The sequence below is a fragment of the Clarias gariepinus genome, chromosome 15 (genome assembly GCF_024256425.1).
Source record: "Clarias gariepinus isolate MV-2021 ecotype Netherlands chromosome 15, CGAR_prim_01v2, whole genome shotgun sequence".
NCBI lineage: Eukaryota > Metazoa > Chordata > Actinopteri > Siluriformes > Clariidae > Clarias > Clarias gariepinus.
Genome location: NC_071114.1, coordinates 28,731,837 through 28,757,257, shown reverse-complemented (window position 1 = coordinate 28,757,257; position 25,421 = coordinate 28,731,837). Strand labels below are relative to the sequence as shown.

The window sequence follows — 25,421 nt, the reverse complement described above, 5'->3', positions numbered from 1 at the left end:
GGAAGTCACGGTGCCCAGACACTCCACCGGAGCAGATGTGTCTCACAGCTGTAAAACGCTAATCTAGCTTTCAATGAAAGCCCAGAGGAACAACCTGCGGCAAGCCGAAGAAGAGGGATGGCCTGAAATAAGTCATGACTCTTCCAGCCAAAACCACATTTGCTCTGACATGAGATCAGAACAAATGCGGAAATAAAGTGCATCCAAAGCGAAGAGGCACATCCAGATTAGTTAATTATTTTCCCGTCATTTCAGTAGGTGAGTCACATCGCCGCAGGCCAGGTGAAATTTTGGCACCGTTATTACCTTCTGGTGGATTAAATATACGCAAAGAGACAAATGTACACGTGTATGTGTGCATACACACACACATACCCCCGTATACCTATTAAAACATTCATTAAAAGAGATCACGCAGGAATGGATTTCACGAAATCTTAATCATCTTGTAATCATATTTTAATGATATTTTCTTTCTTCCTCGTTATTCTTTAATAACAAAATTCTCTTAAGTGTTATTGCTTATATGGTATGAGATTAAATTAGTGTCTAGCCATTTTCATGATTATAAATTAAATTACTTCATGGTAATGTGTATGTTATACCACCAGAGACAAAATGAAATGCAGAAAAATGATGTACTGAAACAACAGGGCAGGAGCTCAAGGGCAGAAATATTGGTTTCAGTGATTGGGGTGCCATTTGTTTCTGACAAGTATTGCATTGACAAATATGTACGGAAATAAAATTTGATCATGTGCAAAATCCTGCCCACCAATTTGCTCTACCCAAATTACAAGTGCTACCAGGTGTGTAGCATTTCCAAGACATATATGTCAGAATGTATGAAAAAGGTTCAACAATCGACAGTGCTCGTTACAGTGAGATATTTATTGAAGAACTGAAGTTGCATTTGCAAAATCCGTCAAGCACCATAATGAGACCCCAAACTTTTGAACGGTAGTGTATATATATATATTTTTTTTTCATACTATAAGCACAGCTTACCCTGCAGATTAGCACTAAATACTAAATACAATAAATTTTAGATTAAGTGCTGATGAAAATAATTTTCAAGAATCTATAAAAGAGCTCCATGTTTTTGCTGAATACTGTACATTATTTATTTATTTATTTATAGTGTATACATCTTTATGGAATTATACTGTATAACCAAATATTCCTGGCAGTTTTTTAAAATTCAATTTATCTTCCTCCAATGGTACAATCATTTTTTTATTTGTTGAGGAGATGGAGCAAAAGCAATCGATGTTACTGATTTTTATATTTTACACAGTCATGTCTAAAAATATTGGCCTCTTATAAAACAAAGAATGAATAAATATTATTGTATTATGTAAATAAAACGCAATGAGGGATATTTTGTTCTCAAACGCAAGAGAATTCTGTATAATTTATTTATTTTAACAATATTTCATACATTCAACATCATATTATCAGTATCACGTTTTTCCTCATATGTGCATTTTTGTCTGCATAATGCTGGTTTTAAAGTTTTTGGAAATAACAGCAATAAGAAACTTCCTGGAATATTTTACTAAATAAAATATGAGCTGTGTCAAACCGGGACTTGTGATGAAATTTTAGGTGAATAAAGCCATAAAACTGATTGACATTTACAGAAGACTTCAAGCACAGTACGGTGATGAGCCCGGCTGAAGTGGCTCGGAGCACATTTCAGACGTTCCCATGAACATTCATCGAGTGAAACACCTGATCCTTGAAAATCGACGGATAGCTGGTCACCAACTTGCGAAAGAGACACATCTGTCCGTGGCACCAACACCACCTGCACGTCATAGGAAGTCGTCCGGGAGCTATTACCACATCCCCTGTACAGTCCTCACCTCACTCCAAGACATTTCCAAATGTTTGAGATATTAAAGGAGTTCTAGTTAGGCAGGCTAGTGTTTCAGACCTGAAGCAGGCAGGCAAGAAAACCTTCTACCTTGATGGTGTCCAAGCACTAGTGAACCACTGGGATAAGTGCATTAGTGTAGCAGGGGGTTATATAGAGAAGAAAAAAAAGTTTTATTTATCGAAAGAATTTTATATAAATTTGTTAAATCCTGCCCTGTGTGGAATAACTTTTCAAGAATGATAGTAGGGTAACAATAGATTTTTACATGTTTTATGAAATATTATTAGAATTATTATTAGAATATGTGTTAATAAAATTCTTTTCATAAAAGGAAATGCAGTTCCTTCAATTTTTCTAACATTTTGTTTTCCTCGAGCAGTGCAATTGTTGTTTTTTTCTGTACAGCATGGTTTAAAAGTTATTGGCATCCAATAATATTACACAATTTGGCAAAGCTGCTACTGTACCGAATAAAAGAACAGTTTTAAAAGTACTGACACCCCACTATTCAATTTATTTATTTTTTTATTCTGAATTTTGTCCAGGCCCGTCTAAATGATCCAGAGGAGTCATGGGAGAAAGTCCTGTGGTCAGATGAGACCAAAGTTTTTGGTCTTAACTTCATTCGTCGTGTTTGGAGGAAAAAGAATGATGAGTATCATCCCAATAATACCATACCTACAGTGAAGCATGGGGCTGGAAGCATCATGCTCTGGGGGTGTTTTTCTGCACAGGGGACAGGACGACTGTACTGTATTAGGAAGAGGATGAACGGGGCCATGTATTGTGACATATTGGGCAAAAACCTCCTATATATACTATATATACTGTATATATATATATATATATATATTAATTAGCCCAAATGTATCTGTGTTATTAGTCTATAATATAATAATAAAAAAAAAACACATAACTAATAACACAGTGGAGACATCTGACGACAAGGTACCGACGGGTCGCACTTCCTCCTCTGGAAGTCATGTGATGTCTGTAATTCACAGAACCAGCTGTGTGAGAGAAGAAGCCACAGGGCTGCTAATGAGAAGCTGATAAATATGGAGATTTTCCCAGACACTCTTGTCTCATCTCATTCTCACTTGTTTTGTGTTGTGCATGTGGGCAGCTCGGGGGCAAACGGTCCCTCCTTCCCACAAGCAGCACCATATTTATCTGCAGGTTCTCACCTGGTGGCTCTGTGTGTGTGTGTGTGTGTGTGTGTGTGTGTGTGTGTGTGTGTGTGTGTGTGTGTGTGTGTGTGTGTGTGGAGGAACTGCTTCGAGCAAGAAGCCCACACACACAGCGTAGGAGGCCAACCCCGGAGGGTTTCGAACATCCTGAGCCCAACATTTGAACCTTCTGAACTCTGATTCTATTTTAAACATTAGGATGAAACTTTGCGTTGAGTTTTAAAAATTCTTGTTTGGTGTAATTAAATCAAATAACCGCAAAATAAGCCGATATTTCCTTGCGGTTGAGTTACGTGCATGTAGTGCGGGATGTGGACTACGCTCATGGGTATTCATAAGTATCTCATGCTCTATAAGTTGTAAGTAGGAGTAACTAATGGAGAATGACTGAAGAAAATGGAAAATGGACAGATGTGCTGGTTCAAGTGCTAATTTTAAAAAGTGTCAAGCATGCCATACTGTTACATTAAATCAAACATGCGGTAATGAATAAAAATGACACCTAGGGCTATTCATGAAAGACATGAAAGAATGTCCTGCTCTATTACAATTGCACATAATGAAAAGAATCACTATTTGCTTTAATGCTTAAAGCAAAGGCAGGGCACAAGCAGGCACACACACTTACACACTAACTCACCCCTAAGAGGCAATTTGTAAATGCCACTGCATGTCTGTCCTGTGGGAGCAAACCGGAGCACCCGGAGGAAACCCGCAAATCATGGAAGAATATGCAAACTTCATGTACCTGTCTAGGACACATCTAAAACTCTTGCATCCACTAGGAACAACATGCATTGGATTTCACTAATTTGAACATTATATACCAAAACAATCTTATGTACACACATGGCCTGACTCATTTTTTGAACACAAAAAATCTTGTGTAAATGTTGACATAACACAGGCACAGACAAAAAAGATAATCAGCTACACAGCTCACTGTTTCAGCTCTAATAAGCAACCTTCCTAACTGTGACACTTAACACGGCAATGCATTTGGTCAAAATTCGGCATTAATATGGTTCAGACTCCTGTGGGAATGAAGGTTGTCAAGGCTGAAAGTTTCTAATAAGCTGTGTTGGCACAGGGACCATCCCGAGCTCAAGCGGCTGGCAAGGCTACGTGTCACATGGGTTGTTGTTAGGACAGAGCCCAAAGGAGAAAAAACAGACTTGTGCATGGCCTGTCATCTGATCAGACCGCCCGCTGACACCTTTACAACCTGTCAGGACGCTATGGGCTCATCAGCCAACAGCTCCGACAGCAGGAGCAGCAGCACAGCATGCAGCGTGGCAGAGAAACAAACTACCACGCAAAAAATACCAACAGAGCTTAACTGGAGATTTCCCTCGAGTCCTCTCCCCCAGCTTGATGGGCATATCAGTTGTTTCACTTAATCTTGTTTTGTCAGGGACGAACAGGCCGCATATTCTCTGCCAAGAAGTTACGAGACTGCACTGATATTCTAACTAGAAGTGCGCAAAGGATGGGGGCTTTTAGAAGAGTTTATATTCCATATTTAAAGAAGTTAACAATATCTTTTGGACTTCTATTCTCAGATGCTCGAAGCTACATGATTTTAATGCAACTGCGGGAAAATTGGCACAATAAACTAAAGTGTAAGAAAGAAAAAATATTATTGTTAAATATTATGCAGTGTGCGTATACTTATCAGCCATAACGTTACCAATACATACCATTAACGCATTATTATCGATTATCAGTTATAGACCAATAAAGTGGTGAGAGGATCATGGGTACCCAAGGCTCACCCATGCCCGCAGGGACCAAAAGCCAGCCTTTATGGTTCGATCCCACAGAAAAGTTAACACAATACAAATCAAAAGGAACCAGAACACCCAGCGCACCATACGATGAGCCCAGCAGGTAAAGAGCCCAAAACTCATAATCCAGCCTCCAAACTCCCCAGATCCCAACCAACACCGACCAACACCCATGGGATGCACCAAACAATTAAGTCTGATCCAGGGAGGCTCCACTCCGCAACCCACAGCACCCAAAGGATCTGCTGCCAACATCCCGGTGCCAGGCAGGATACACCAGAGGTCTTGTGGGGTCATGTCCCGAAGGGCCAAAGCTGCCCAGCCTGCACAAGGGGAACCTAAACAATACTGGGTATCATTTTTTTTGTTGTAATGTTATGCCTGATAAGTACATATTATAACTTTCTGGACGACCAGAGTTATCTTTGAAAGAGTAAAGAACCAACTGTTTCGGCACAGTAGCGATGGCTTCGTTACTCTTTGGAGCTGCTTTGCTGCCAGTGGAGCAAGAAGTAGAGGGAATAAAAAAGGAGGAGTACTACCTGAGAATTCTTTTTTAGCAAGATTGTTAAAACATGGACAATGACCACAAAGACATATCAGTGCTGGTTGTGGATATGGAATGAATAAATCAGGCTGGGTTTAGGGTTAGGGTTAGGGTTAGGGTTAGGATTTGTAGCCTTAATCATATAGAAAATTCGTACGTCATGCTTCAACGTCCTAGGAAAGTAAGAAATTTCATTAAACACCACCATTTCTGAGCACAAGAAGATTTCAAACACTCATTTACTCATTCATCATCCGCTATACCACTTTATCCTCGGGCTTGGAGTCTATCCAAGGTCTATCCAAGCTCACATGCTCATTCACACACTACTGGCGACATGCAAACCTCACATACAAAGACCCGAGGCAGGAATTGAACCCGGACCCTGGAGGTGCGAGGTGACAGTGCCAACCACTAAACCATCGTGCTGCCATGATGTGTCAAACAGTCAACCTGAATTCTGCCAGAAGCTTGTTGCTTAATCTTGAAAATAAATTCATATTCATGAAGAGAGTATGGAAAATTATGTCCACAACTACCGCGCAAACAGTTTCACTGGTGACTCATTCCATAAATGGTAAATAAACACACTGTATCTTTATGGAAAGTATAACAATATTAACAATTTCATACCCTGTATTTGACATTTTAATGCTAATCTTGATGTCATGATCCGGATCAAAATAATCATAACATGAAAACAGGAACTGCAAGAATTCAAATTGCATTTATAAGTAAAGAGTAAAGAGGATATAAATCTTAAACTAGTTGTTTTTAATTGAAAGAACACCATTGCATATTAAAGCTGTTGCCTTTCTTGTTTTTGAAATCAAAGTGGTCGCTTAAATAGTGACCAGGGTTTTTCTTCATAAGAATTTCATGGCATTTCGCTTTTAGCTGTGTTTGCATCACTGGCATCTGTTTTGTCCGTCTCCATCATTCTCGTGAATTTATCGCGTTTGTTCTCCATCAATCAATCAGTGCAGTGGTTTCTGGGGTGTAATTTTTTTCCTTCTAAGTTGCATTATTTGTATTATTTTAAATTTTCATTCATGTATTTTTTACTTAGTAGCGATTATGATTTTTAATTATTTTAAAAAGTACAATACTTCAAACAAAACATACTTAAGTAAAAGGAAAATTACAGATTTTAAAAACTACTTTAAAAAGTTGAAGTACACAAAAAACCTCCTCAATTACAGTAACCCGAGTAAATGTAATTCGTTCCTTTCCACCTCTGGTGATAAGTAAATTCCTTCAAATATTTTCCATCATGTCTTGACTTCTCCAATGACACTTTCCAATAATAATTGGAAAAAATAATAACAATACAAAATGCATTTTTTAAAAACATAAAAAAATTAATCGTGAACTTGCTTTTGTCACAAGCTTCTAATTCTACTTTTTTATTAAGAGAAAGAGGAATATATCTTTTTTTGTATTAATAAGTCAAGCCTTGGTATAATAAGGCATATGCGTGAAAGCAAGTAATTACTGTACATACATTTAATCTACTTGTGACTATTTTAATAATCCTGACTAAATCTATTAGCCGATTAGTCTTCACCCAAATCACACATGCCTCTTGTGCAAAATCGTTGATTCCCATCATGTTTAAATCTTTTAGGCTTAGACAGACGAAGTTGAATTTTGTAGCAAGATTAGGTACAAAGAAAAATCCAATCTGTTTTGTAAACTGTTGGTTTTTTTTTATACGGATCAGCTCTTTCCTGCACACCAATCAGGATTACCTGTCATAATCCTGGCAGATCTCACCCACCGCTATCAAAGCCTTCAGGTACTCATTGGGCTGGTACGGGTTGATGTAGTGGAGGGAGCAGCTATTGCGGGGGTCTCCGTTTGACGCCGTGAAATCAATGGCAACCTGGAGGAAGAGACACATCATCAGACACCCTGTTGACAATCTGAATATAAAGTGACACAGGAAGCTACTACCGGGTCCTATTTTACAGCTCGAGCTCAGTAAATAAGTTGTAACGAGCGAGTGGGGCTGCAGGAAAACTGTCTTGCGTGTATGTAATAGTGTCTGTCTCGGAAAAGTCCAATTAGTCAGCTGTCAGACGACGTGCCTTGAGTGAAGTGGTATGAAAAGCAGAACGGATACTTAAAATACATCTTTAGTGTTAGTTGTGAAAATGCAAATTAAAATTGGCTTTAACATCACTTCCTGAGACCCAAACTGTAACGCTGTATCCCTTGAAGTTTCAACTTCAACTGTTCATTAGCACTATCGAACTTGATCAATGTCTCCAAATAGAAAGAAGGAAGAACAACAAGTCATACTTTTCATCGACTTCCTAACTACATTCAATGATGTGAAACATGGACAACATGGCTCCATCAGTTTGACTAGTCATGTTACCCGAGAAACACACTTTTCTGTCTTGGAAGATGTCGGAAAACTTTAGGTACATCTTTACCTCTGACTGTCACAGGAGACTAATCTTACAGAAAACATCACCATATTAAAAATAAAAGTCACGTGTCCTCTGTACAAGTCTGTATGAATACGCTGTTGCTATAGAAACGCTTATGTGTTCATGTCAGAGCTGCTGTTATAATTGAATTTTCTGCCCAATCAGAGTTAAAGATTCAACCACATCAATTATTTGTAATAGCTGTGAGTGGGAGTAAGATCATGGGCTTGGTGGATCCCTGGGGCGATTTAGAGTTTTCACGCGAAAACTGCACTAACCTAACCTTCGAATTGAACATGCATTATTACCCACGTCCATCCTGCAAAAATGTTTGTAATAACCTTCATTCACTCGTACAGCATCCGCTGATTAATGTTCTCGATTGTCATCCTTCCGACATACAGTAGCACTGATAAAGATTTTCATTCATTCATGCCTTTGCTTCAAGCAGAACATTTTAGAACAACAATGATCCACGATCACACTCCAGGGAAAACTAAAAGCCCAAGCGAGCCCGCCAAGACAATCTGACGATGTGATATCATGAGTTGAATATGATGGGAAAAGCCAACGCAGAACAGGGCAAGAGTGCAGAATTGTGCGCGCATTAGCGAGCAGAGAATGGATTCTTCATTGTTTAGGAACCAGCTTGCATTTTGCATTTGGCACAGTACTTACTGTAAAGTGTATCTGGCATCCTCCCATTATATAGTCCAGGAAGGAGTACACTCTGTGGAGCTGTGGAACAGAGAGCTCAGCATTAACCTCAGAACACTGTGACCTGGTGGAGCGAACAGCAAAGCAGAGCAGATGCTTGTGCTCAATGAATTGTGTTCTATCTAATTGAAATTCTAAATTATACAGGTATAAACTAGCATTGTGATAATAAATAACTCAAATTCAATACAAGATATTTTGTGTAGTATAGTTTTCCATTTTGTCTTAAATTATGAAAAAAATCAAACACTTAACATAAAAAATACTTAAGCACAAATATAAGTGAACGATAGTCCAAGTGCATAGTCCAAAAAGATCAGGGTATGGAAACAAGAGACATTATTATTTTTCTTTCCACATTTCTTATATTATTGCAAATAAGTTTCAAAATGGTCCCAGTTTGGTGTAGAGGGGAGGATTTGCCATGGTGGTGGTTTTTTTGGTGTCTTCAGAGGATATGTCTAAATTCACTCAGCTCTCTTTAGCTCAGACATGATCTTCAATCCTGCGATTTTCACTAAACAGAATCTTTCATCATATGCAACTACCACAGCAGGGGTTTCTTCTACCTGGATTGAATTGTGAGATGCGAACGAGAGAGAGAGAGAGAGAGAGAGAGAGAGAATGTGTTTTGTATGTGTTCGATGTAGTCTGCTCTCCTGATACGAGATAAAGAGAAAACTACTTTTTAAGCATAAGGAACAGGGGCTTAATGTTAAACCCAAATCTCAAATCCCTTTTGAAAATCCCATTTGTTGCATCTGCTGGTCTCACACTGTGTGGTTTGTCTTCACTGCTGGTTTCCTCCTCTTCTAACTTCATCCATCAGAATGCTAATTCGATCCAGGCTCAAGAAACCCATACCATAACTGTTCATTAGTTTCATATACTGCTCTTGTCAATTATTACATCTCGGTAAAACATCCTGTAGCACAGTGGGAGATGCATCGCTTGCAATGGAGACCATGTTGAGTGGTATAGAGGAAGAGTGCATGTGCAATTTGAACAACCTCTTTTGCAGTACTGCCCTCATATATTATGTGAAGTGGAATAAACTGAACTTGTTTGTTAAGCCCACACTCTATATATACACGATATATACATATGTAAGACAAAGTACCCAGAAGAAACCCACAGGAGCACATGCAAACTCCAAGTAATCGAACCCGGACCCTGGAGGTGCAAGGCGAGGGTGATAACCACCACGCCACCACGCCACCATACTGTATAGGACAAATATCTGACCTTATTACACAGTCTGTCAAATGTATTGTTTAATCAATCAAATTAACACTTTAAAGTTTGATACTACTAAATACCAAAAATATATGGTATAAGGATAGTTAATGCTTTGATCCATCATTTTAGTATTTAGATTCTATAGTAAAAATAAAAGGAACTTATGGAGTTATGATGGCGAGCGATGTTAAGTCTGCCCCGGGTCCCTCTCGAGTATTATTCTCTATAACAACCAAGACAATCATTATGACCTTTCTAAAGTTTTGGCATGTAATTGCTTCGGGGAAATAAAACTCCCATGTCCACTAATCCCTGACTTTCATTAAATTAGCACAAAACTCAGACTTGAGTTCATGCTGCATAGTGAGGTTTTAGCACTGAAATCACTTAATACAGCTCGTCGCTCAAAACCCCACACCTGCCAAGAATGCCATGCTAAAGTCCAAGGTCAGAACCATGTAGAACTGAAAAACACTTTTGATTTCAGAAGAACCTCAGACAGCATTGATTTCTCTGAACTTTTGAATAACACTTAGTCGGTAGTTACAGTCCTGTGCAAAAAATCTTTGAGCCCTCTTTCATTTCTTGATATTTTGCTTTTAAAAAAAGCAAGACTTTCTTATATTTTAATGTAGTCTTGGAAAATAGTTTTCCAGGCTTTCTGAAGGACTTTTTTGGCTCTCATTTTTTTGGCAGATCTTTGTCTCTTATTTTTAATCAAGTCCCTGTAGTTAACCATTTTAAGAGGAATGTTCTTGTTTGTTAAACCACACAGTGACCCATGAATCATTTAAGCATTAAAAACTAATATAACTGCAAGGCATGACCCAGTGCGAAACAGATGATCAGGACAGTTATTAGTATACTGCTGATTATTAAATACTGAGTGGTTGGAACAGACGAGAGGGGAAATGAGGTCGCTGCTGAGGTTGTTTATAAACAACTGATTTTTAAATTGTATCTTTAGGCACTTTGCAGCCTGACACAGTAAAATCTTTGTTCCCATTTCTTTATTTTAATCTACATCATATAATCTATATCTATATGTCTAGGATCAGAATTGTGGGTAATTGTCTATAATGAATATCTTGATCTTGACCCTCACTTTAATTGAATTTAATTTAATAATTAATATAATTTTATCGAGTTTTTTCAACCACGGACATTGGCACAAAGCAGCTGTACAGAAATGTTTAATTTGTACAGTAAATGTGTCTCTAATGAGAATGCCAGGCAAGGACAAACACCCTGAGATGACATGAAGAAGAAGCCTTGTGGATGAAGTGTAATTTTAAATAACGGTCCTTTTATAGCTGTTTAAAAAACAGAAAAATGTTAATTGTGTTAATAGGAACTTGAAGACGTTTTAACTTTCATTTGAGCTCGATCTTGTCTTGGACTCGCCCCATCCCTCTAATACTCAGTCTAGACCCAATCCATTTAAATCATTCGTTTTCCTAACAGGAAATTAAAATGTTAATAGTATATCATATATCATCTATATATGGTGGGCTTATGAATTAATTAAGAAATTAGGGGCAAAATATAAAACTGTCATTTGCCTTCCTGACATTTCTTATGACCTTAAACTTTAAAATAACATGTGCTGGATGGATGAATGGATGGATGGATATATAACGACCAGTTAATCTGGTCGTTATATAATTTCAGCACTTTAAGTGTTAAGCAATTAAAAACAGGCACGTTTTGAAGAAGTGTTATGTAACAACAAATTAGTGCTCGAATGTTTGTTTGGAGCAGAGGAGAAGCGATGTACAAACGCTCCATATCCTCTTTTTTTCTTCATCCGACCACAACCCACACACAACAGTGTATTGATTCCTTTCTCAATGAATCCAAACCCATGATGAAAGGAGCTTCAGCAGAATGAGGTAATGGACAAGAATTACCTTTAAAAGCACGGCTTTCAGAAAATACACACAGCAATGAGAACAGCATGTACACACTCATGCGCTTATGTGCATTTATCTCACACACACACACACACAATCCTGCACTGTGTCTTATGCTTAGACATTTACCACACACACACACACACACACACACTCTTGTACTGTGTCTTAGGCTGAGACACTGACCACACACACACACACACACACACACACAAAAAGGCACCCAAGTCTCCAGAGTGTTTCAAACAATGACACTAACTCTAGGCTGAGACTCAGACTACACACACACACACACACACTCACACACACTCTTGCACTGTGTCTCAGGCTGAGACTCAGACTACACACACACACACACACACTCACACACACTCTTGCACTGTGTCTCAGGCTGAGACTCAGACTACACACACTCCTGTATTAATGACCCTGGATTCCGATAATCATTACCCCATCACTGTAACGATCTGACAGACTTCCATCTCTCCGCCTCCTACCTTCAGATCGGTGAGGATGACCACGCCCGAGTTCTTGTAGTTCTTCTTCTTTACTTTGTACTTTGGGTTCACACAGTCCCATGTGACCTTTAGGAGCCGGTGAGAGAGCAAGGAACAAAGATGAGTTGTTCATGTAAGCACAAACGTGATGGCGTAGCATGATTCCTTTAAACTTCTAAAAAAAACTTTTATTAACATATATAAATTATAATAGTTTTGAATAGAAAAATGTTCTAATTTCCTAACAACAGTGCTGTTATCCAATATTAAACAAGTTATCTAAATGTTAGCTAGTGGAATGAAAAAGGCAATGTTCTGCACTTTCCCATCAGCCGTAACAACTCCAGGATTGTTCCTATGTCACTTATTGTTAGTTTTTTCACTAAAATAAAAAAACCTGCACTTGCACTTTGAAAATCCTGAATTAATTCAGATCATTGAATGCAGCATTTTTTCGTGTGTGTCTCGGAAGTCATCCTGGAGAAGAACTATGCCTGATGACTCAACATGAGGCCTAAAGTGGCTCTGAGATCTTTTCTGCACCACTTCTAACCTTGGATGCCAGTGTGGATCACGACCTCACCATTGCAATCATTCCCTCTCTCCCTGCTCATGTCGCTTCATCTACTTGGTCTTCTGAAGATGTTACTCCATCAGTTCTTGCTCTGCTGATGGCGTCACTTCTCTATTTGCCTACATTTTGTTATTAATGTTGAATATTTTAAATAACTTAAATGGCGGACATAATGCGTTACATTACTCGTTACATCAAAAAAAGTAATCCAAGTACTCTAACGCTACTTTGTAACGTGTTAAACCCAACACTGTTTGTTAATCATAAAAGGTGTTTGTGGAACCTTTTTATAAAAGCAATATCACACTTGAGGTTGTGCTGTTGTACTGAATATCAGCACGGCTGATATATCTTCAGCACTTGGGCTGCACCCTCTTGTATATGTAATTTCTCTACAACAAGCCTCACTAGAAATCTTTCTCTCTCTGAGAAAAGTGTTTCATTCATGACTCACATCAAACACTACGTATCACACTGACCTTGTTTCCTCCAGAAGCTTGCTGCATCTCTTTGAACGTGGCATAAAACTCGCCGATGAAGTCATGCTTCCCTCTCGAGTCATAATCCCACACCAGGCACTGCAGGTCAACACCCAGGACAAATTTTTTTTTTTCTTATCATACATTTGATTCATTTTTTACAAATCTCTACTAGCGTCTTGTTTCTTCTCGTTCGCTCGCGTACCTTTAACTTCCTGTTCTCGTCACAGCTGCACAGGGAGATGAGGGAGACTTTAAAGGGCTGCCACACAGGGTTCAGGTTGTTTTTGATTACCTGTGATGAGTTTAAAAAAATGTAAAAAAAATAAATATGCTAAACTTGAGGAGAAGAGGGAGAATAAAAAATCACTTTTTTGTGAAAGACTGCAACTGACTTCTGTTCTGTGTACAAGCTGCTCTGTGCTGTCATCGTTCACACGATAAATCTCCAAGAACGGGTCGGATTTGCTGAAGAGGTCCTACGGATACACACATGAATAACGCTTCAGTTAGGACTGAAGTGAGCCGTGAAAGTAGAATAAAATGAAATAAAAAGCAACATAATGTATATAATAGAAAAAAGTAAAAATAAAATGTATTATATATATTAAAAAAAAACATTCAGTAAAAATAGTCAGTAAATAGTAAAATAATAATAATAATAATAATAATAATAATAATAATAGTAAAGGAATTAAATTAAAAGAAAAAGAAAAAAGAAAGAAAATTTTAAGAAATAAAAAATAATTTTTTTAAATCATAATTTGCACAACAAGAAAGAAAGAAAGAAAGAAAGAAAGTTCATACATAAGTTTGCATAAAGTTGAATAATTCCAAATAAAGTCAAAACCCAAATATAGATGGTTCATATTGTATAAATTTTAGATAATTTATTACTTTATTTAGGAAATAATCAATCAATAAGTCAATTAATCAATCAAGGTCAATTAAGTCAAATTAAGTCAAAAACCAAATACAAATGGGTCTAATTTCCTAGACACATACCCACATATCCCCACACACACACACACACACTGCTTTTAGTATAGTAGGTGGAGAAAATTAAATAAAATGTAATCAGATCCAACTGCAGAATAAGTAATCGGCCCTCAGGTGAGTCGAATCTTATTGTCCGTGGTTCTCTCTCTGGTGCACCGGCACTGTTTTCTCTCACAGCTGTGACCAATCAAATCACACAACGCACAGGGAAACAATAATTTGACATGTACTGTATCTTTGAGTCACGGCGTGGTTTGTCACCAGCCACGGGCAATAGATTGTGCACGGCACAGAGGACACCAGGAGGAAGAGGGAGAGCGAAAAGGAGAAACTCCAAATGAGCCATTTAATGCTCCCTTTTTCCCCGCATTAAGCCTGTCAGAGAATCAGGACTGGATTGGGTTGTCACGGTAACAGGTCGACATGAGAGCCAAGTGATTTGGATGAGCGATTCGTCCACATTTAATCTCACAGCTTCAATTATTTGAAAAGTCCTCCATCCTGAACAGAACCCTACTACAAATAATTTCCCTTCCAATCAGCACTGCAAATAAAACCAGCGTTTTTTTTTTCTTTTTGATTTAAGCATTATTATGATCACTGAGCTTCATACAACGGAGAGATCTCTTTCATAAAATGTTTAAAGCCTTAGTACGGGTGTTAATGAAGGCTGATCTTGTAATCTTTCTGCTTTCAGATAATATTTTAAATAATTAGAAAAAAAAAGGCCAAGTTTGTGTTTTTCAGCTTATAAGATACCCTCACCGATTTTATTAAGAGAAATATTTGCTTTTTCATGTAATTATCTAATCAAACATATAGGGGCATTGTTATGCACAAGTTATGCATTGATTTTCAAAGATTCCAGGAACAGGAACATCTGCAGTGTGCTCCAAGCCACCTCGAAGAGGATAGTCGTTCATGGACGTACAGCCTTCTTTAACATGTTTGCACCATCGAAATGGTTTTGCGGCTAAAGTCTCATCACCGTACCAGTGCTTGAAGTCATCTGTAAATATTAATTAGTTTTGTTCTTTCATTCATGAAAAAATACATCACAAGTTTGTCTTGAACATCCCTCTTATACTACAGCAGTATGGGGGGAAAACATGTGTCTTTGACCAAGCTGTTGCTAGTAGTGGCACATTGTCGCCTTGCTCAACCATGGTTGTGAGTTTGATCCTTGGCTCTGATCAATATTCATGGAGCACTGGGTCTGTTTTCTCCCACAGTCCAAACTCATGCACTGTAAGCTAAATTGCTCATAGTGTGTAATTGGATTGTACCCTGCCTTTTGCACTAACTTCACTGGGACAGGCTCCAGGACAGCTGTAATGGATGCACTGCTGTTGGTGCCAGATGAGCTGGGCACAGGACTGTCACGCGTAACAATCTCTAGAGAATCTCCATTCAGCGTGTGTTCCAAACGGGCTTTCAATGTCTTTTGTTTTGTTTCTGTCAGTATGTGTGTTTTAAAATGTGTGTTATATCTGTCACATCCTGACATGTACTTTCCTACAGTGCCATTAGTGTCACCTTCTGATTAGTTTGTTTACTTAAAGCCCATCTATTTCTTTGCCTGGGTATGAAGTCATTAAGTCTGAGTCTTTTTCCTTGTTTAAATGTTTTCCTAGTACTTCGGTTCTGTCCTGATTATCTGGTTTCCTGCTTTGTACCTGTCCCACAACTACAATTGTACTACTATCATACTATTTTCCATCTACTGTACCTACCTGGGCTTTGATCCACAACTGGAACATCACCATGGTGCAGTATATGGACTGCCCTTAATACAATAAATGCTGCCCTCACATGATTACATCCAGCCTCTCCAAAACAAATTGTGCATGTTACTAACATTCCAAAAAAAAACATACAGAAACTCAAATAACATCAACCAGTCACAGGATTATATTTAAATTTATTCCAGCCATCCCTTCAACATTAGGTCATGTGATTTATCATTCTTAGCTCAGCCTTGAGACTCGTATCTAATGGTATCATTACTGGATAATTCTGTTCCACTTGTTTTTGTCTATGGACTTAAAATCCATAATGTTCCCAGAATGTTCTTAATACACTAAAGTGGTTTCCAAAATATGAATATCCCCGTGTGTCTCTTTGGGATGCGTCTGGTGTCTAGAGATGGTTTCACTCTACCATGAAGACGGTTCTGGCCTCGACTGATGTTGACAGCTGTTTCTCTAAAAAATTGACTTGACTGCAATTGCTCGATAGTTCAGGACTGGAGTCTACCTGAGCCTTCAATAACTACCTGGACTCCATACTAACATCAATTAACATCAACTGGCTGCCACCTAACACAGTATGACTGCAGATCAATTCCTGCTCTCTGTTTCCCCCAGATGAGGATGGGTTCCCTGTTGAGTCTGGTTCCTCTCAAGGTTTCTTCCTGATACCATCTCAGGTTTAAGAGTTTTTCCTTGCCACTGTCATCCCTTCATCAGGGACCATCTGACCATTTTGATTCATCCACCTTCAATACAAACTTATATAATTCTTTAGATTGTGTAAAGCTGCTTTGCGACAGTGACAATTGTTAAAAGCGCTATACAAATAAAATTGAATTGAATTGAATATGAAGAAGTTTTCACTATCAAACATCCAGAGTTAAATATACTGAAATAAACCTGCATATTTTTCCAGCTTCGATTTCAATACGAAGAACTGCTATGAAATGTAGATCAGATACACAGGCTTAAGACCAGCAGCCATGGATCACGATAAGGAACTGTCCTTTGTGCTTTAGCCGTAGCTGTGAGAGTAATGAATTACTCAATGTCATTTGAATAGAAACGTCCCGTTTAAAGATTGTGGCTCAGTCATTACTCTGTCTAGACATTCAGCAATCTTTATCTTCTGTCCGTGATGGCCAAGCTATTTGCCTCGTCTCATGTTTCTTCTGACTTACATTACAGTACAGAATTACACTGTAGGTGTGAACCCTTTACGGCTCAACTCACTCATCTCACTCATCAGAGCTATATTTAGCTGATTCATTGCTGGCTCATAACATTTCCCCGGTGGACTAGAGGCTGGCATTCTACACTTTATTATTACTATTATTATTATTATTATTATTATTATTATTATTCCCAGCCATTCAACTAACCTCAGCCAATGGGGGTTTATCCAATTAAGCGATTATCCAATAAAATGTTTTAAAGTATATATAAGTTAAGTATTAAGTATATAATACATATTAAATCCAAACAATGACGCTTTTGTGCTGGACAACTGGCTCTATCTAGAAAACCTCCCTGTGCTTTGTGAAGAGCTCTGAGATCTCTGACTCCTTCCATAAATGTTATATAAATGGCATGAAATAAAAAATGTCACCAAACAATGACGATGTGTTTTTCTTTCTTGAAAACAATGCATTAAAAAAAAAAAAATTATTGTTAGTCTTAGATTTTAGTGAGAAACAGTCAACAGTATGAGGTGAAAGAAAAACTCAAGTGAAGTGCAGGTATTAAAAAAAAACACACACTTAAGTGACTTAAGTGTTTTTTTAATTGGACTTGGTTACATCTTATCTCTGCTGCTTCATGGTATTTTTACCTTCTACTTTCACATGATTGAGTTTTTCCACTCTGATGATAAACTGTGAGTTGTGACCATAAACCCTGTCTAACTTTAGCATTATTAAAGCTATATCGGTGGAGTGGATGAATGTGCATTAAGGATTACTCATTAAAAATGTCCTCTTTAAATGTTATCCTTCAGATTAAAGGGAATAAATGAACATCATACATCAGCTTCATAGCTGCATGAACATGTAACGTAATGTCAAACAGTGTCAGCCTGAAATACTGCTCGGCCCCAATAGCAGATTGAGCCATGACAAACCATGACTAAGTGAGACTAAATGTATCTAGAATTCCAAAAGTTTAAGAGCGAGCACCGGTCCATGTCAGGATCTGAAATCTCCGCCTTAAGGTGCATTTAATCCGAGCCACTGCTCTGACCAACAATCGAGCAGCGTGATCTACAGATTCCGAACACCATCTCTGAATCCCATCTCTTGGCTTGTGCTGTCACACTGGAACTCAGAGTGATCAATGGATATCAACATGTTGTCGACATGCATCATTTGAGATTCACACAGAACATGAGCGCAAATGTTCGCAGCGTATCGCTACATGAAAGCAGAGCCTCGGGGAAATCGAGAGTGAAATGCAAAAAAACAGCCAGAAAGAGCATGAGAAAGGAAAAGGGAAGCAAACAGAAAAATGGAAATAGGCGAGAGCAGGAAGCGGAGCGATGGCTGAGAGCTGAGGCGAGTGGGAGGACGAGGTACGGAGGGGTTTGTGTACACAGCGACAGCACTGCAGGATGAGCAGATCCCTGAAGAACCGCTCGGCTACGTGGGCTCGTGTGTAGGAGAAACAGTTTGCACACAGAGGAGAAGGGCGAAGACCCCCGGCGCTCACCCCCCATCTCATGCCCGCCTGTCACTCTGGCCTTACCTACTAGACCCTCCCACCCCCCCACCCCCCTGCTAAAAACTCCAGCTCCAGCTTCTACTACTGTGCCTGCAGGGGTTCGACCGAAAAAATCTAAAAAACCAAGCAATACTCCCTGGCAATACTCAAATACTTTATTTTAATCTAGGCTGTCAAATTTAATAAGTAAATTCTTACTTTTTTATTGTGTACATAAACATTTTGTTTCATAAATACAATGCTTACTTATTTAGTTATTAATGATTATCCACAATCATTAGGCTCCAAGATACCTTACCTTTGCAAAATATTCCTGCTATTAGTCCAGAGGTTTAAGAAGAGATGAGAAATTAAACCATTCCAGAACTTAAGGTATGAAAATTCTCAAATCTTAAATAAAAATTAAAAAAGAAGATTATTTCACTTACCTTATCATCCAACTTCTTGGCACAGAACGCGAGCTCGACGTACCCATTGTTACCAGAAATCTCCTCAGCATGAATCTAAAGGAATTAGAAAAGAAATATATTCGATTTTTGTACTTTTTTTGTTGGTCGATGGATTTTTTTTTTTTTAGAGAAATTATAGACTTGCTGTGTTGTGTTCATCTTCCCTTTGAGAGCACAAATATAGCTTAAATAACTACACAAATATTAATTTGTTTATTTGTGTTCCCAGATGAACAGATGCACAATGTGAAAGGATAAATGGAGTATCTTTCTGGCAAGCAGTTTTGTCCGTAAATAAAAATGTTAATATGCTACAAAGAGTGTGATTTTTGGGCTGCCTGGTAAATAGGATTTATTCATGAGGGTCTAGCAAAAAAAAAAGAAGAAAAAAAAGAAAAAAATATATATATATATACACACACTACCGTTCAAAAGTTTTAGAACACTTGCAAATTTCTCTGTTTTTGTTTAGTGATTTATTTTCTACATTCTACAACAATATTGGGGATTTCAAAACTATAAAATAACACATATGGAATTAGGTAATCACATAACAACAACAAAAACAAGTTAGTTGTTATTATAAGACACAGAGGTCGGCCTTTCTGTAATAGTTCTCGCAAGAACAGTATTGTCAAGTGCATTTGCAAAATCCCTCAAGCACCATAATGAAACCGGCTCTTATGAAGGACGTCCCAGGAGGGCGAGACCAAAACCTACCTCTGCTGCAGACGAGAAGTTCATTTAGAGTCATCAGCTTGAAAAATGACCTATTAACAGCACCTCAGATTAGAGGCGTTATGAAGTCTTTACAGAGCAGAAGTAGCAGAAACATCTCACCATTAACTGTTCAAAGGAGATGAATGCATTTTTTTGGACGCCTTCAGCATAAAAATCAGGAACCATCATAGAGTTAGAAAATGACCCCAAACTTTTGAACGGTAGTGTATATATATATATATAAATCAAAAGTACCAGTCAGTATCTGGTGTGGCCACCAGCTGCTTGAAGTACTGCAGTGCATCTCCTCCTCATGGACTGCCTATTGCGGACAGTCTGAGCACTGATGGAGGGATTGTTTGTTCCTGGTGTGACTCGGGCAGTTGTTGTGGCCATCCTGTACCTGTCACGCAGGTGTGATATTCGGATGTACCGATCCTGTGCAGGTGTCGTTACACGTGGTCTTCCACCGCGAGGATGATCAGCCGTCCTTCCTGTCTCCCAGTAGCGCCATCTTAGGCGTCTCACGGTGTGGACATGGCGATTTATCGCCCTAGCCACATCAGTAGTCCTCATGCCTCCCTGCAGCATGCCTAATGCACGTTCACGCAGATGAGCAGGGACCCTGGGCATCTTTCTTTGGGTGTTTTTCACAGTCGGTAGACAAGTCTCTCTAGTGTCCTGCGTTTTTAGAACTGTGACCTTAAATGCCTACTTTCTGTAAGCTGTTAAGGTCTTAACGACCATTCCACAGGTGCATGTTAATTAATTGATTAAGGTAATTGAACATGCATGGAAAACATTGTTTAAACCCTTTACAATGAAGATCTGTAAAGTTATTTGGATTTTTACAACATTATTGTTGAAATACACAGTCCTGAAAAAAAGGCCCGTTTCTTTTTTTGCTGAGTATATATATTCTCAGTTCCTTTTCACTGTAATAACTATAAACACTAGGCCATCCATAGACTCTCTTTTTTTATGTTAAAGTTAGTAAGACCAAAAATGCATCAGATAACAAAAAAAGCGGAAAGCTTAAACTCCTCCATTCTGATATAAAGTGCTGACACTGGAGACTCCTTTCATAAATGTTACATAAACACCCCCTCCTTTTGTGGAGCAACCATCATACACATCTCTGTGCCTGAGCAGTTCATATAAACACAATGACATACGGTACTGTGCAAAAGTCTTCCTTTCATTTCTTCATATTTTGTTTCCAAGGAGCCAAACTTTATTGGATTTTTAATGTCGTCTAGAGGAATAGTTCGTCATGCTTTGTGAAGGACATTTTTCGCCCCCCTTATTTTCAGTCCAGTCCCTATACCTGCACACTTTTACATTTTTTGAAAGCCATGCAGTGGCCTATGAATCATTTAAGCATAAAACCAAATTTAAGACATGACCCAGTGTGAAGCAGGTGCAGATGATGACGGATGATCACGCCGGTGATTAGTATACTGCTGATGCTGAATGCTGAGTGGTTGGAACAGACGAGAGGGGAAATAAGGTTCACCTTATTTGAAATTAATCTTAAACCACAATCTGAATCAATCTGAAAAGAAACTAATGTAATGGTGGGCTGTATTTTACTCTTCCAAGAATTCTATTGTTTATATATAAAGCATTAATTTCCATAAAGAAGCAATATTGTCTTCCACCAGAATAATAATATTAAAAGCTTAAAAGTAATAATATGTTTCTTTAAATAAGCTTATTGTCTCATATTTGGTTTATTGTAAACTCATAGTAAGACATAGATACATTTTGCAGTTCTCCAAACGAGCCCAATCCTTAACCACTCATAGTAGGTCCACTTCTGTACTTAAACAAAACCCACTACACCTCCGATGTCAATGAATTAATCGAATAAATTAGTGAAATTTTAGAAGAAGGTCTCAAATTTCACTCATTCACTCACTATTTATACACCTTTATCCTGTTTACAGGGTCACAGGAGCCTGGAGCCTATCCCAGGTGACCCCGGGCACAAGGTGGGGTACTCCCTGGACACGGTGCCAATCCTTCGCAGGGCACACACACACACACACTTACACATACGCTATGGGAATTTTGGGGGGGAATATTAATTAACATAATGTGCCTGTCATTTGATGGGGAGGAAACCGGAGTACCTGGAGGAAACCCCCAAACACGGGGAGAACATGCACACTCCATGCACACAGAGATGGGAATTAAACCTGGTCCCTGGAGGTGCCATTGGGTATTGAAAATTCTTCAAAAGAAAAGGTCATTAGTGTAAAACATAGCTGATACATAAAGTGGTAAGCGTGTGGGGCAGCATGTGCCATCCTACAAACAGAAATGATATGCCAGAAACAGTTACTGATAATAATAGGTGATTTATTTATTTATTTATTTTGTAAAATTGACAAATCTGACAAGTCTTATTAGGTAAGTATTTAGGCCAGAATAATAATCAGTTTTAAACTAAATGAAAATCTGCATTAACATCAAATCAGTTCCAATCAGCCTGTTTAACGTCAAAGCGTGAACTGCAGCTTCAGCCATAATAAACATCATAATAGAGACGAAATCAAATACCCCGTCTAGTGATTTGCTTCTATAAGCTAATTTTTTTTAGAACAATAACTTTATTTATTAGAGGAATCAATAAATCAACTCTGTAGTGGGCCCATAACACAGGTAAGCATTAAAAGAAAGCGTTCTCAGAAATGTTTAAAATGACAAAGTAAAAATCCAGGTGAGAACATTCATGGAGCATACTGTAGCAATCACAAGACAGGAGACCAAAATCCAACTGTCAATGTAAGAGCCGCGTCAGTCTGACCAAGACCATGAAGTTCACACCGAATCTTAAAAATATAAAAGAACGCAGGCGTGAATGGGGTCAAAATGTTAAAATGTGCATTCTCAAGTTTATACTGCTTCCTAGGCACGTTCTTGTCAGGTTCTCAATGAGTCTATGTGATAAGAAATTAGTGAGTAGTGTGAACTGTACCGAGCTATTTTCACCCATGCTGGCAACCGACAGTTAGTGTAATTAACGACTGTAAGAATACCTGAGATTTAGTGTGATACATATAGTTAAATGTCGCAGTGCTGTTATTCTCTACATCACCCTCACAGAAGGCTTCTCAATTACTGGGTTGGAGCTAACCGCTGTATACATTTCTTTACATCACAATCATGTTAAACTCACCATTCTGGCTGGACAATGTTATTTCATTCAATAGCAGGGATTATGAATTTATATGAATGCATTTATTCTAATGCATTATTGTATCTATAGCAACTGGTGATTGAAAAAAATTTGAAGTTTTCAATAGAAGTTGACAACCTCATTTTTCTGCCTTGGAGAGATAAATAGGCTGGTGAGGAAATAAGCGTTTATATTTGCTATAATGTATGTGATAACAGGTGATTTTACAACATTTCATGTAATTTAAAATGAATAATATGTACAAAGTGTTGCTTCAGTCAAGAAAACCTATTAAATTGATATAACTGGAATAAAACAATTCAGGACGTGGTGGTATAAGGCAAGTAATAAACAATTATCTATTATTATAATTATTATTATAATATTAATACTATTACTACTTCTTATAATAATAATAATAATAATAATAATAATAATAATCCACACTCACTCAATGGCTATACCACTTTATCCTGTATTCAGAGTCACGGATAATCTTGATTATTATTATTATTATTATTATTATTATTATTACTTTTTCTTGAGTTATTTCCCTTTGTCTGGGTTGCTTTAACAGATTATTTGATCCACAAGTTATTGTCACAGGTTTTAAGCTGAATGCCTTCTGGCTTGAGACTGCATCTCCATGGGTAGGTATTATATATGGGCTTGGGATTAAGGGCCTTGCCCAAGGGCCCAACAGTGGCAACCGTAATTAGTTAAAACCGATAATCACTAATTACATGTCTGATGTTGTGTATGTTCCTATAAAAGTGTCACAAAATGGTGCTTCTTGTTCTGTTTGTTCTTCTTGTTCTTCATTTTGTCCTAACAACACCATTATGTTCCTCATGCTGGAGCAAAAAGTCTACCTTCATGAAACTGTGCACATTCTGTTCTACCACTGACAAAAAGCTTTCAAACTGAACACAGAGTGATAATTGGAGTAATTTACCTGCTCTGGGTGAACACTCAGCAGCATCCATTCAAATCTATTAACACCTTAATGGAGCACCTCGGGGAAAAAAGCACCTCTGCCTTTAATGTTTTATTTTAGCTGGTGTTTTTGTCCGAAAGATGGTGTTTGCTCTCTTCCAAGCTCCTAACCTTCGATACAACTTCATCTTTCTCGCTCTAACTCGCTGAACACATACTGATCACTTGGTTTCTATTTTGGTTTGATTTGTGTGAATAGGGCATCAAAATGAGCACGTTATAGCTGCACAAGGCGCGGAAAAGTGTCCGGTACAACAGAAAAAGTGACAGTGACAAAACATAGGTCAATGCTTGGTTTTAAAAATAGCACGTTCTGGATGCAGGTGATGGCAGAAAAAATATATATTGTGATATCATGACAATTGTTTTGCTAACTGTGCAACAACAAAGGAAACAGAGCCTTAATATGGAAAAAACTATGTGTTCAGAGATTTTATTTTCAGTTCAGCTTTATACCACAGTACTATCATATCCTTGATTCTGATTGGTCAAAAGGGCTGATTGATTTTCTTTAATAGTAGTTTCAGCAGTAGTGTTATAGGTTTATATTAATGTGCTTGTTTTAACTCATTCACATTGTCTTTTGTATTATCACCATAAAAATTTGAGAAAAGATGAGTTTTAATGCTATAAGTTAAGTGTGAATTGGAATGAACTTGTTTCATTGTTATTTCACAATATAAAATTTAATTATACTGTAAATTAATAAGAAGTACAGAGTATTTTTGGTTGCTTGTTTGCTCCTCTCGTGCCTAACCCTCCTTTTTCTCTTATAGTTTTGGACCCACAATGGCAGATTGATTTTGTATCGTCATAGGGTTAAGGGCCGAACAGAGAAAAAACATTTATAGAAGAGCTTAGGTTCAGGTCAGGCGAGTTTGCTGGACAATCAACAGTCACGGTCATTGAACCAGGTTTTGGTGCTTTTGGCAATGTGGGCAGGTGCCAAGTCCTGCTGGACAGTAAAGTCAGCATCCCCATAAAGCTCGTCTGCGGAAGAAAGCATGAAGTGCTCCAAAATCTCCTGGTAGACGACAGCATTGACCCTGAACTTAATGAAGCACAGTGGACCAACACCAACAGATGACATGGCTCCCCAAATCAACACAGACTGTGGAAACTTCACACTGGACTTCACGCATCTTGCAGTGTGTGCCTCTCCATTCTTCCTCCAGACTCTGGGTCCTTTGTTGCAAAAGTTGCTTTCATCAGAAAAGAGGACTTTGAACCACTGGGCAAGAGACCAGCTTTTTTTTCTTTAGCCCAGGTAAGACGCTTCTGATGTTCTTTGTTGTTCAGGAGCGACTTGACAAGAGGAATACGACATTTGAAGCCCATGTCCAG

General features: G+C 38.2%; 1 protein-coding gene across 1 annotated transcript in view; it reads right to left on the bottom strand.

Annotated features, from left to right (window-relative positions):
• cpne7 (copine VII) overlaps positions 1–25,421 on the bottom strand; it is a 55,071-nt gene that overhangs the window by 16,826 nt on the left and 12,824 nt on the right. The window contains exons 4-10 of the mRNA XM_053513028.1: positions 19,157–19,231; positions 13,659–13,742; positions 13,469–13,558; positions 13,264–13,362; positions 12,211–12,297; positions 8,523–8,582; positions 7,158–7,291 (exon numbers count right to left, since the gene is read on the bottom strand). Coding sequence (XP_053369003.1) covers positions 7,158–7,291; positions 8,523–8,582; positions 12,211–12,297; positions 13,264–13,362; positions 13,469–13,558; positions 13,659–13,742; positions 19,157–19,231 — 629 coding nt within the window. The remainder of the gene's footprint in view (positions 1–7,157; positions 7,292–8,522; positions 8,583–12,210; positions 12,298–13,263; positions 13,363–13,468; positions 13,559–13,658; positions 13,743–19,156; positions 19,232–25,421) is intronic.